The 12,898-nt window shown below is 39.7% G+C and overlaps 1 protein-coding gene across 1 annotated transcript in view; it reads right to left on the reverse strand.

Moving 5' to 3' along the window:
* adad2 (adenosine deaminase domain containing 2) overlaps window positions 1-12,483 on the reverse strand; it is a 100,894-nt gene extending 88,411 nt beyond the window's left edge. Inside the window, 1 exon segment of the mRNA XM_059951332.1 lies at window positions 12,219-12,483. Within this exon segment, the coding sequence (XP_059807315.1) occupies window positions 12,219-12,483 (265 nt within the window).
* Window positions 12,484-12,898: the final 415 nt, after the last annotated feature.

The raw sequence follows: 12,898 nt of genomic DNA on the forward strand, positions 1-12,898 counted from the left end.
CTTATTAAATTTCTTAGAAAAGTAAGCTACTAGATGATCAACCTCATCACCCTCATTCCTTTGCATTAATACTGCTCCTGCAGCCTCATCACTAGCATCCACAGCCAATGAAAAAGGTTTTCCAAAGTCAGGTGCCTTAAGCACAGGTTGTTGACATATCATTGTTTTCAATTTTTCAAATGCTTCTTGACAAGGCACCGTCCATACAAACTTCTCATTCTTCCGCAGAAGGTTAGTTAATGGAAGGGCAACATTAGCAAAATTCTTACAAAATTTCCGATAATATCCTACCATTCCCAAAAACCTTCTGAGAGTTTTTTTCCCCGTTGGAGTGGGAATCTCTAAAATTGCCTGAACTTTTGCCTGAACAGGAGCTACCTTACCTTGACCCACAACATAACCAAGGTAAGTCACAGTGGCATGTCCAAATTCACTCTTAGCTAAATTAATAGTTAAGTTAGCTTTTGAAAGCCTTTCAAACAATTTCTCCATCGCAATAATGTGTGCTTCCCAAGTATCATTTCCTGTCACTAAATCATCAATATAAGCATCAGTATCTTTCAATCCCTGAATCACAAAGTTAATCATCCTCTGGAAAGTACCTGGGGCATTCTTCATCCCAAATGGAAGAACATTATACTCATATAACCCAGATGGAGTTACAAATGCAGAAATCTCTCTACCTCTGTCCATTAATGGAACACACTAATACCCTTTCAATAAATCAATCTTTGTAAGGAACTTTGCCTTTCCAACTTTATCTACACAATCATCTACTCTAGGAATTGGATATGCATCTGTTTTCGTTACAGCATTCACCTTCCTATAATCCGTACAAAACCTAATACTACCATCTGGCTTTGGCACCATAACACATGGTCAACTCCAATTCGAGTTAGAATGTCTAATGATATTATTCTCTAACATATATTCAATTTCTTTCTCAGCAAGTTCACATTTTTCCATGTTCATCCTATATGGATGTTGTTTAATAGGTTTGGCATCCCCAACATCTACATCATGTGAAGCTATAGTAGTCCTTCTCGGAACATCTGGAAACAACTCCCTATATTTAAAAATCAACTCCTTCATCTGTTGTCTCTGCTCTAACTGTAAATGTGCTAATTTTTCATCAATATTTTCCAGAATGGTTGAATTTGGTAACCTAACAGAAAGAATGTTGGATTTAGAATGAAAGTCAGATGAATCATCTATCATGTTCCTAGTTAAATCAAACTCATTCTCACTAACCACAACAGTCACAGTATCAGATTGTTTCTCAAAATATGGTTTCAACATATTTATATGGCAAAGTTGTGTTGACCTTCTACGATCTGGAGTTTTTATCACGTAATCCACATCATTGATTTTAGACACAATTTCATAAGGACCATGAAATCTAGCTTGTAAAGGATTTGTCTACACTGGGAAAAGAACCAACACCTTATCTCCAGGCTTAAACATCCTCATCCTAGCGTCTTTATCATACCAAGTCTTCATTTTCTCCTGAGCCAACTTTAAATTTTCCTTAGCTAAGCTACAAGCTTTATGTAACCTGTCCTTAAATTTCAACACATAGTCCAACAAATTAGTGTGTACTTCCTTATTAATCCACTGTTCTTTCAACAAAGCTAAAGGTCCTCTAACTCTATGCCCAAACACAAGTTCAAATGGACTAAAACCTAAAGATTCCTGTACCGATTCCCTTACTGCAAATAAAAGTAAGTTTATACCCTCATTCCAGTCACTTTCATTTTCCACACAAAATGTCCTAATCATATTCTTGAGGGTAGAATGAAACCTCTCCAAGGCACCCTGCGATTCTGGATGGTATGCAGACGAAGTGATTTGCTTAGCTCCCAATTTATAAACTATCTGTTGAAACAATCCAGACATAAAATTACTGCCTTGATCAGTTTGTATCTCCTTAGGTAATCCAAAATAAGTTAAAAAATTTATAAGGGCCTTTGTCACAGTCTTAGCTTTTATATTCCTAAGTGGTACTGCCTCTGGAAACCTAGAAGAAGTACACATGATAGTCAACAAATACTGATAACCAGTTTTTGTCTTCGGTAATGGACCAACACAATCTACAATAACTTTAGAAAATGGTTCACCAAATGCTGGGATAGGTTGTAATGGAGCTACTGGTGTAACCTGATTTGGTTTACCCACAACTTGACAAGTATGGCACGTTTTACAAAACATCGCCACATCTTTTCTTAGACCAGGCCAGTAAAAATGTTTTAAAATCTTGTCCACAGTTTTCCTTACCCCTTGATGTCCACCTAAAGGCACACTATGAGCTAAAGTCAAAATCTCATTTCGATAAGCTTTTGGAACAACTACCTGGTAAACAACATTCCAATCCTCACTTGCAGGAATTGTAGGCAATCTCCACTTCCTCATCAACACTCCTTTTTCCAAGTAATATCCTACTGGCACCTTATCAATTTCACTATCTAGTAAAACCTGCTCTTTTAATTTTATAATCTCAGAGTCTCTATTCTGCTCTGCTATCATCTCCTTCCGAGACAAAGATAAATCTTTATAGTCAGACTTACTCCCAGAATCTTGTTCAAACAACGAAGATAAGAAAGTCTCTGACACATCCTCAAAACTCGAATCCTGAGTTGAACAGTCCTGAGTAACAACCTCATTCTGCGCATCAATCTTTTTAGCCATAGCTCTAGTCACAACACAGGAAGAATCTGTGTTAGAATTCAACTCTGGTTCCTCTGACTCCATTGTCAAATGCACTTCAGGAAAAACTTGTCCACCTGCCAAGTCATTACCTAACAATAAAGAAATACCCTTCACAGGTAAGCTATGCTGTAATCCTACTTTAACAAATCCTGTAACTATCCCTGACTTTAAATTTACTTTATGTAAATGTACAGGCATAAAATCACTTCCAACACCTCTTATGTAATTTACCTCACCAGTATCAGACTCTTCATCAAACTTCAACACACTGTCTAACATCAATGATTGAGAAGCACCAGTATCCCTAAGGATTTTTATTGGCACCAGAGTAGATCCTTCCTTCAAGGATACAAACCCTTCAGTTACAAAATGATCATATCCCTTTCTAACTTGGTCAGACTCTAACAAAGCCTCATTTATTTTTATCAAACCCTGTAACTTTACAGGTGCTTCAGTATGTTGCACACAAGCATCTGGAACTGCTTCCTTCTCTTTCTTTTTCAATTTGAAACAGTTAGCTATTACATGGCCAGGCTTCTTACAATAGTTACAAGTAAGACCAAACTGTCTTTCCTTCACAGGCTTTCCTTTCTCATCAACTTTCTCATTAACCTCCGATTTAATTTCAAATTTACCTGGAGTCTCCGTGTTATTTTTCCTCTTAAAAATTCTGCCCTGAGGAAATTTGTTCTTATGGATCAAAACATACTCATCAGCTAATCTAGCACAGTCCTGCAATTTATCAGTATCCTTCTCATTTAAGTAGGTCCTTACTTCAACAGGAATGCTTCTTTTAAATTCCTCCATTAAAATCAGCTCTCTCAATGTATCATAGTCCCCATTTACATTTTTAGAAGAAACCCATCTCTCAAAACGCATAGCTTTATCATAGGCAAATTCCACATAAGATTTTTCTACAGACTTTTTCAAACTTCTGAATCTTTCCCTATATGCTTCTGGGACTAACTCATATGCGTTTAAGATATGCCTCTTTACAATATCATAATCAAGTGCTTGCGCAGCTGTTAAAGCTGTGTAAACTTGTTGTGCTTTGCCTTTAATTACACCCTGTAACAACACTGACCATTTATCTTTCGGCCACTCTGACATCCGAGCAATAGTTTCAAAATGTTGAAAATACCTTTCCACTTCTGTTTCACTAAATGGAGGGACCAATTTAATTTCTTGACTTGCAACAAACGTTTTTTTAGAACCAGAAGACTGATTTCCAGTCCTTAATTCCTCCATTGCATATGCAAATTCTCTCTGCTTTTGTTCCGCCTCCAATTTACACCTCTCCAATTTCATTTGTTCGATTTGCAACTGCATCTCCAGATTACTTATTGGAAACGACTCTAAAATCGATTAATCAAAAACACCCGAATCCACATAGTGTGACGCGATTTTTCTCTGTATCACAGCCTTAGAAGTAGTCTGCAAAATACCTTTAAATCGCAATCTACTAGCTATCTCAAACCCCTCAGTTTTTTCGCCTTCGCCAACACCTCCGCAGCTGGCGAAGCCAGAAACTCATCAATATTCATTGCTGCCGAATAGCACAACAAGCCAAACAAAAGAACCGAGTAATCCCCGTTTCCAAAACACCGATTTAAAAGTCAGCAAGCATTCAAACACAAATGATTCAATCCAGACGCAGCCCCCATATTTAATGTTACGTATTCAGGCAACAATAAATATACGAGTTCGGCAAGGGTTTCTTATAACAAACAACACGTTTATTAAACACAAAAAACAAACCCCCCAAAAGTAAACAAACACTACCGTAACCAGAAACAGCTGCTGAGCGGCAGCCCAAACAGTTCTTAAAGTGATATTCCAAAAACAGTTCTTAAAAGTGCTATTGCCAAAAGTTCGATATGCTCACAGTCCATTTAAAAGGAGAGACTTTATAGGACGATTTAGGTTCTCTTTCACATCGCTTGCTTCGATCCCCGACGTCGAACTTCCCACGAAGAATTCACAAAACAGAACGGCTTAAAGGCACTGACCTTTCCTTCTCCACTACCTTCAATCCTTTCTAGGTAAACCTAGGGATTAACACGAAGATAGTCAATGAAATCCTTCCAAATAAGGATCAAACAAAGGTCGCCCCCGTTTCACCGTAGAAAGCGATTCTCTTCGATCTTTAACTTCCAACTTCCAATCTTCACTCTCCTCTAATTTCCTCGAACTAACAGAATCATAAAGAATCTTTTAAACTTTTAAACTTTAGGCATTAAACTTTTAAACTTTAGGCATTAAATAAAAACTTCATCCTTCAACTAAACTGCGTCATCTCTTAAAACACGCAGTGGCATGAAGTCAACCTGGCAAATCCAGCCACGAACTGCCCCTCCTCACAGGGTCTACCTTTTATAACCTGTAAAAAAAACCCGTCACATGATCTCTACTGGCGGGAAAATGACGTCACCACCATCACAAGACCATCACCTCAAGTCCAGTACAGCTTCAACCCCAGTCACATGACAAGGGCTCCACTGTCATGTGTCACGAGTACATAACATCTTTCACAGCGAGATTCGACACCAAACATGTTGCTTGTTTTCGGTAGATGTGTCCTGCGCATGCCCAGTAGGAGGAGATTCGCCGAAATCTCCGTTTCAATGTGAATACAGATATTTTTAAAAATGCATAGTGTGGACGCCTATCGTTTTTACACAAAACCGGCGTTTTCAAAATTATCCAGTCTAGTGTGGATGCCTTAGCCTCTGATGCTCTAGGAAGAACAATCCATGTTTGTATAGAATCTCTGTATTGTAATGCATAGGTCTATTTCTTTTCCAGCAATGACTCCCCTTAGCACTACGTATGGACTGTTGTCTACACACGTGTATTGATCTGTGTCTATGCATGCATATTGTTCTATTGCCTATGCAAGCACATTATTCTCTCGCTCCCGCTGCAACATGAAAACCTCTGTTAAAGCCATCTCCCACGTGAGCCTTAATTGATGCAGATGTACACAGACACAACAAATCGGCAATGAGCACGAACCTTAGAGTCAGGAAATATCACAAACTCCACTGACAGTCATGGGACGAAACAGGGAGAGGAAAGAGTTAAACAGTATGGAGAAGGCTGTCACAGACACTAACAAAGGGACACGTGAGTAACTGCATAGTACACAGTGAAAGCCGCAACTAGCAAAGTCAAAGTGAAAATAACATGGCGATGGTTTCAGTCAGGAAAGCTGATGAATTTGATAGCACTAATGAAGACAGGGAGTTGTACTTTGAGAGGGTTCAACTGTATTGTAAGGCAAATGATGTGGTTGAGCAAAACAAAGCCCCCATGCTTCTTAGCTTAATGGGTGCAAGAACATTCAGTCTCTTGTGCAACTTAGTAGCCCCTAGAAAGCCAGCAAGCAAGACGTTGGATGAAATCATTACAATTTTACAAAATCACTTGAGCCCTAAACTGCTAGTAATAGCCGAGAAATTTAGACTTTACAAAAGGAAACAGTCAAGGGATAAAAGCATTTCTGAATACATTGCTGAACTGCGCAAACTTTAAAGATGGATTTTCTGATGCATGAAGGACAGGTTTGCACATGGCATGCACAGACAAAGTACTCATAAGAGGTTACTGTCAGAAAGAGACCTCAGAATGGGCATTGGCCAATACAATATCATTAGAGACTACAGCAAAAGATGCAGCAGAACTACAGAAAAGGAGATCAGATTGTGAAATGCACAAAATGTTCCTGAATGATGCAAAAAGCCAAAGACTTTATTAATGTGGAAAATCCTCCCATGATGTAAATTACAGTTGGTTTAAGGAAAAAGTTGCAGAAAGTGTCACAGACAAGGTCAAATAGAAAGACTGTGCAAGGCAGACAAAAAGCACAACCAAGTGAAAAGTTTCAAACACAAAACTAAGCAAGCGCATAAAGTGACCAAATGTGACGGAGTCAGACAAAGATGAGCTATCATGCCTAGAATTGCACAGTATAACTGAAGCAGATCACAAACTCATCTGGATCACAATAGATGTGTCTGCTGTAAAACTGAAAATGGAGCTGGATACAGGGTCAGCTTTGTCTAAAATTCCAGAGGCTGACTACAACAGACTGTTTTCTAAGATATCACTGGAGAAGACCTCAGTGATGCTAAAGACCTACACAGGCAATAAAGTATTCTCCAAAGGCAAATTGAAAGTGAAGGTGATGTATAGAGGCCAAATACGACAGATAGAGTCTTGTGTTGAAAAGCGAAGGGCCAGCACTTTTTGGTCATGAAAGTTTGAGAAAAATCCAACTAGACTGGCACACAATCAAAGCTCTCAATGTGGCATCAACAGACAACTGCAGCCCAAATAACAGTACTAACCAGAGACTGGCACAGCTGCTTAATGCTAATGAGAAGGCGTTTGAGAAGGAAATAAATAGATTGAAAAGTTGGCCAAGAGCTGATTAGGATGCCAGAAAGTTCAAAATGCATCCCCACAGGCGCCATTACACCCATTGCAACAGCCGTCATCACTGTGGCAAAGAGTACAGATTGATTTTGCCAGGTCATTCATGGACTCCCATGTTTCTGATTGCTGTGGATGCTCACTCGAAATGGCTGGAGGTCATATCAACCACCTCAGCAAAGATTGCCCCGCCCTGAGGACTATCTTGAAGTAGAAGTGAACCTACTGAAGTCATACAATATTAGAACACAGATTTTGAATTTAGAATATAAAATCTTAACTAACAGAGCACAGAATTTGCAACTTATATAAATACAGCAAACAAAACTGAGCAGACTTTAAAAAAGCAGCTGGAAGTGTGTTAAGTATGCAAGTTCTTTTAAGGAGACAACCAAGAAGATATGGGTTGAGTGACCTGATACAATCTGCCATAATAAGTTACAGACTTCACCCTGATCTTGGACATTTTAATTGTTCTATGATAATCTGAATCAATTCAACGAACATGTAGGAAAAAGACCCGGCAAAAAGGGAGCAAGTTTTTTTTTGATTTATAAAAGACTTTTTATAAAAAATCTCATAAAAGTAAGCTGAAACTCTTGTGAAGATTGTGGGAAGAGTAATCTATTCTCTGTAATAGTTAAGCAATGTACACCAATTTTGGTCCCTTCTGGCTATGGGACCACCCTTCTCCTTCACACATGTCAAAAAACAGAGGCAAGCTGGAAACAGACTCTATGAATTTCAAATTCAGAAGAAAAACTAAGGATAGAATGAGTTATGTCATAGAGTCATGAAGTCATAGAAAAGTACAGCCTAGGAACAGGCCCTTCAGCCCATCCAGTCCTTGCTGATTTAAACTGCCCACTCCTAACAACCTGCACCAGGACCCCATCATCCATTTACCTATCCAAACATCTTAAACGTTGAAATTGAGCTTGCATGCACTACTTGTACTGACAGCTCTTTCCACAATCTAACAAACATCTGAAGTTTCCTTAAAACTTCCCCTCACATTCCCTTAAAACTTTTTAACTTTCACACTTAACCCATGACCTCTAGTTGTAGTTCCACCCAATCTCAGTGGAAGATAACTGCTTGCATATACCCTATCTATACTTTTCATAATTTTTTATACCTCTACCATATCTCTTCACAATCTTCTACGTTCTAAGGAATACAGTTCTAACCAATTCAACCTTTCCTTATAATTCAGGTCCTCCAGACCCAGCAACATCCTTGTAAATTTCCTCTACACTCTGAGCACAATACTCCAAATTAGGCCTCAGCAATGTCTTATATAACTTAAAAACATATCATCCCATCTTCTGTACTCAATACTCAAGATACTGAGCCAATAGCTTTCTTTACGATCCTATCTACCCGTGATGCAACTTTCAATAAATTATGGACCTGTATTCCTAGATCCCTTTGTTCTACCACACTCCTCAGTGCCCTCCCGTTCACTGTGTAAGACCTACCTGGGTTGGTCCTACCGATGTGGACTTTGTGCATTGGTCGGTGCACATTAGACACTTGCAAAGAAGGGTCAAAAATTATAAAGTTAACAAGCAATTTGGGTAGATGCAGTTGCCTTCAGTACTTATTGAGTTTCTACTTTTAAAATATTACATATTTCAGATGCAAATAAATAACTTTCTAGATAAGTATAAAGTTTATAGGACAACAAAATTAATCTCAAAGACAATCATAATTTACATCCAGGGATGGTATCTGCAGTGAATGACTGTGATATGTGTATACTTGGTGGCCATTTTATCAGGTACACCTGTACACCTGCTCATTAATGCAAATATCTAACCAGCCAATCATATGACAGCAACTCGATGCATAAAAGCATGCAGACATGGTCAGAGGATCAGTTGTTGTTCAGACCAAAGATCAGAATGGGGAAGAAATGTAATCTAAGTGACAATGACTGTGGAATGATTGCTAGTGCCAGACGAGGTGGTTCGAGTACCTTAGAAACTGCTGATATCTTGGGATTTTCACACACAAAAGTCTTTAGAGCACAGGTTCCCAATCTGGGGTCCACTGATCCCTCATTTAATGGTATGGGTCCATCACATAAAATAGGTTGGGAACCGTGCTCTAAGGTTTCAGAGAATGGTGCAAAAAAGAAAAAATAATAATCCAGTTCATAAGATATAGGAGCAGAAGTAGGCCATTCAGCCCATTGAGTCTGCTCCACCATTCAATCATGGGCTGATCCATCTCTTCCAGCCATCCCCACTCCCCTGCCTTTATCCCATACCCTTTGATGCCCTGGCTAATCAAGAACTTATCTATCTCTGCCTTAAATACACTCAATGTCTTGGCTTCCTCAGCCACTCGTGGCAACAAATTCCACAGATTTACCACCCTCTTAAGGTAATTTCTCCACATCTCTGTTCTAAGCGGACGTCCTTAAATCCTGAATTCATGCCCTCTTATCCTAGAATCCCCTACCATGAGAAATAACTTTGCCATATCTAATCTGTTCAAGCCTTTTAACATTCGGAATGTTTCTATGAAATCCACCGTCATTCTCCTGAACTCCAGGGAATACAGACCAAGAGCTGCCAGACGTTCCTCATACAGTAACCCTTTCATTCCTGGAATCATTCTTGTGAATCTGAGAAGAACCCTCTCCAATGTCAGCAAATCCTTTTGAAAATAAGGAGCCCAAAACTTCACACAGTACTCCAAGTGTGGTCTCACGAGTGCCGTATAGAGCCTCAACATCACATCCCTGCTCTTGTATTCTAAACCTCTAGAAGTCAACCCCAACATTGCATTCGGCTACTTCACCACCGACTCAACCTGGAGGCTAACCTTTAGGGTATCCTGCACAAGGACTCCCAAGTCCCTTTGCATCTCTGCATTTTGAATTCTCTCCCCATCTAAATAATAGTCTGCATGTTTATTTCTTCCACCAAAGTGCACAACCATACACTTTCCAAGATTGTATTTCATTTGCCACTTCTTTGCCCATTCCCCTAAACTATCTAAGTCCCTCTGCAGACTGTCTGTTTCCTCATCACTACCCACTCCTCCACCTATCTTTGTATCATCAGCAAATTTAGACACAAATCCATTAATCCCATTGTACAAATCATTGACATACATCGTAAAAAGCAGCGGTTCCAACACCAACAGAACTCCACTGGTAACCCACAGCCAGCCAGAATAGGATCCCTATATTCCCACTCTCTGTTTTCTGCCGATCACCCATGCTAGTAACTTCCCTGTAATTCCATGGGCTTTTACCTTGCTAAGCAGCCTCATGTGTGACACCATGTCAAAGGCCTTCTGAAAATCCAAGTACACCACATCTACTGCATCTCCCTTGTCTACCCAGCTTGTAATTTCCTCATAAAAAATATATAAACACCTTGTTAATGAGAAAGGTCAGAAGAGTGATTTCAAGAGAGAGGTCAGAAAAGGCCAGACTGATTCACGCTGACAGGAAGGTGCCAGTAACTCAAATAACACAAAAAACTTGAAGTAGATGGGCTACAGCAGCAGGAGACCAAATGGGCTGACCACTGAATGTTTACAAACTAATTAAACAAGTACCAGTAACTAAAATGAAGAGACAATACATAACTCTTAAACTTGTTTAGATCTGATTACCTCAATCCTGTCATCTTACTGCGTGATCAGACTTTTAGGTTTTTAACCTAACCAAACAGAATTATTGTAATTATATTATTAAAATCATGAAGCTCAACTTTAAATACAATGTACTTTACTAGACTTTTCAGTGTCAAACCAGCCATACTTGACTTTGTGATATTATTAATTTCTTCTAAAGTTCTGAAGGGCACTGGGGCTATTAATCCTGTCAGATAAGCAACTGGATCAACTGAATTACCATGCCATTGTTAGTGGGCAGCGAAACAGGAAACAATGCAGAAAAATCACTGCTTGTACTGTGATAATCCAGAATAGCTCAAAATAATGCCACAACCCAGCCAGAGAGTGACAAGGAATTTACCAGATCAGAAAAAGACAAAAAGGTGGGATAAGTACTTGTTTGCTCTCAGAATGAAAATTTCTTCTTCATTTTCTTCAGCTTTCTCAGAATATCCCATCTTCTACCAGCCACATTCTGCATCTTTCCTTTCTCAGTGTTACAAGCTGTTTAATATTGCAGAGGCAACACAGTACATTTGTAATCTTTTTAGAACTTCAGGCGAGAATAAAATCCAAGATTCATTATTAACAATCAAAGATACTTGGAGTAACATGTAATTATGTCAGCCCCTTCTAAACTAGTTCCAAGTTTGTACAGGATTCTTAGGTCCCACACCACCAGGTTCAGGAACAGTTACTAACCTTCAACCATCAGGTTCCTGAACCAGTGTGGAGAACTTCACTCACCCCAACTCTGAACTGATTCAACACATCAGGCTCCTGAACCAGTGTGGATAACTTCACTCACCTCAATACTGAACTGATTCCACACATCAGGCTCCTGAACCAGTGTAGATAACTTCACTCACAACAACACTGAACTGATTCAACACATCAGGCTCCTGAACCAGTGTGGATAACTTCACTCACCCCAACTCTGAACTGATTCAACACATCAGGTTTCTGAACCAGTGTGGAGAACCTCACTCATCTCAACTCTGAACTCACTCACAATCAAGGACTCTCCAGCTCATGTTCTCAGTATTAATAACATTATTGGAGATTTTTTTCATATTTGCAGTTTGCCTTCTTTTGCTTGTTGGTCGTTCATCAGTCCCTGTGTGCAGTCTTTCACTGATTCTGTTGTATTTCTTTGTACTACTGTGAATGCCTTCAAGATATTGAATCTCAGGGAACTATATAGTGACAGTTCAGGAGGACATCCTGGAACTGCCACAGCTAATAGTTTTAAAGCCACTGGCCTTTCACACAGCGGTCTACCAACAGATCCAAACTGCACCCATGAGTTTGACTAACAAAGCATTACAATAACTTTGTTGAACTGACAAAGGTCTATGTACCAGCGAAGACATGTTCGGCTGAGTTGCTTGCTTCTGTATATAAACTAATCAAGTACCTAAACTAATCAGAGACCGTACCTGGATTGTCCACATCAACACGTTCCTCGCTCTCCGATTTCTCCAAGTGAAGATTTGATGAATCAGGAGCAGTTGCATCGCAGTCCAGCTCCATTCCAGAAGCAGCCTGTACGAAGGATTCCTCTGATTCTTCATTTGCAGTAACACTTGGTGGACTTTCCACTGAGCTCTTGTCTTGTACTGACGGGGCACACGGGCCACTCCATGAAAGTGAGGCAGCCAAGCGAGGAATTCTTTTTCTCTCCTTTGTCTCCCATTTACTCATGCTTCTGAAATTTCATAAAACAGGAAATTAGCTTCTGCTGCTCCTAAGCATGAAGGTATATTCTTACAGTTCTGTGCAGAAGTCTGAGGTACATATTTATAACTAGGGTGACTGAGATTTTTTTACAGTACTGTATTTGTCAACATGGAGCAGACAGCATTATGTAAATCTGATAGGAACAAAGGATGTTGGGGATAGCGAGGGTGAAGCTCCGCGGGAGGGGTGTGGGGCAGGTGGCTGAGAAGGTGTGTTGGGGCGTGGGGGGGGGTGATACAGATGCAGACACTCCCAACCCTGAGACACTAGGTAAAGTCAGTTGATTCCAAACAATTGATTTATTGATCATTACAGAATATGTCCCTGGTGCTTCCCTCTCCCCTCCCCTTTTCCCAACCACAATTCCCCTCTCCCTGCC

This window comes from Hypanus sabinus, chromosome 26, assembly GCF_030144855.1.
Source record: "Hypanus sabinus isolate sHypSab1 chromosome 26, sHypSab1.hap1, whole genome shotgun sequence".
Lineage (NCBI taxonomy): Eukaryota > Metazoa > Chordata > Chondrichthyes > Myliobatiformes > Dasyatidae > Hypanus > Hypanus sabinus.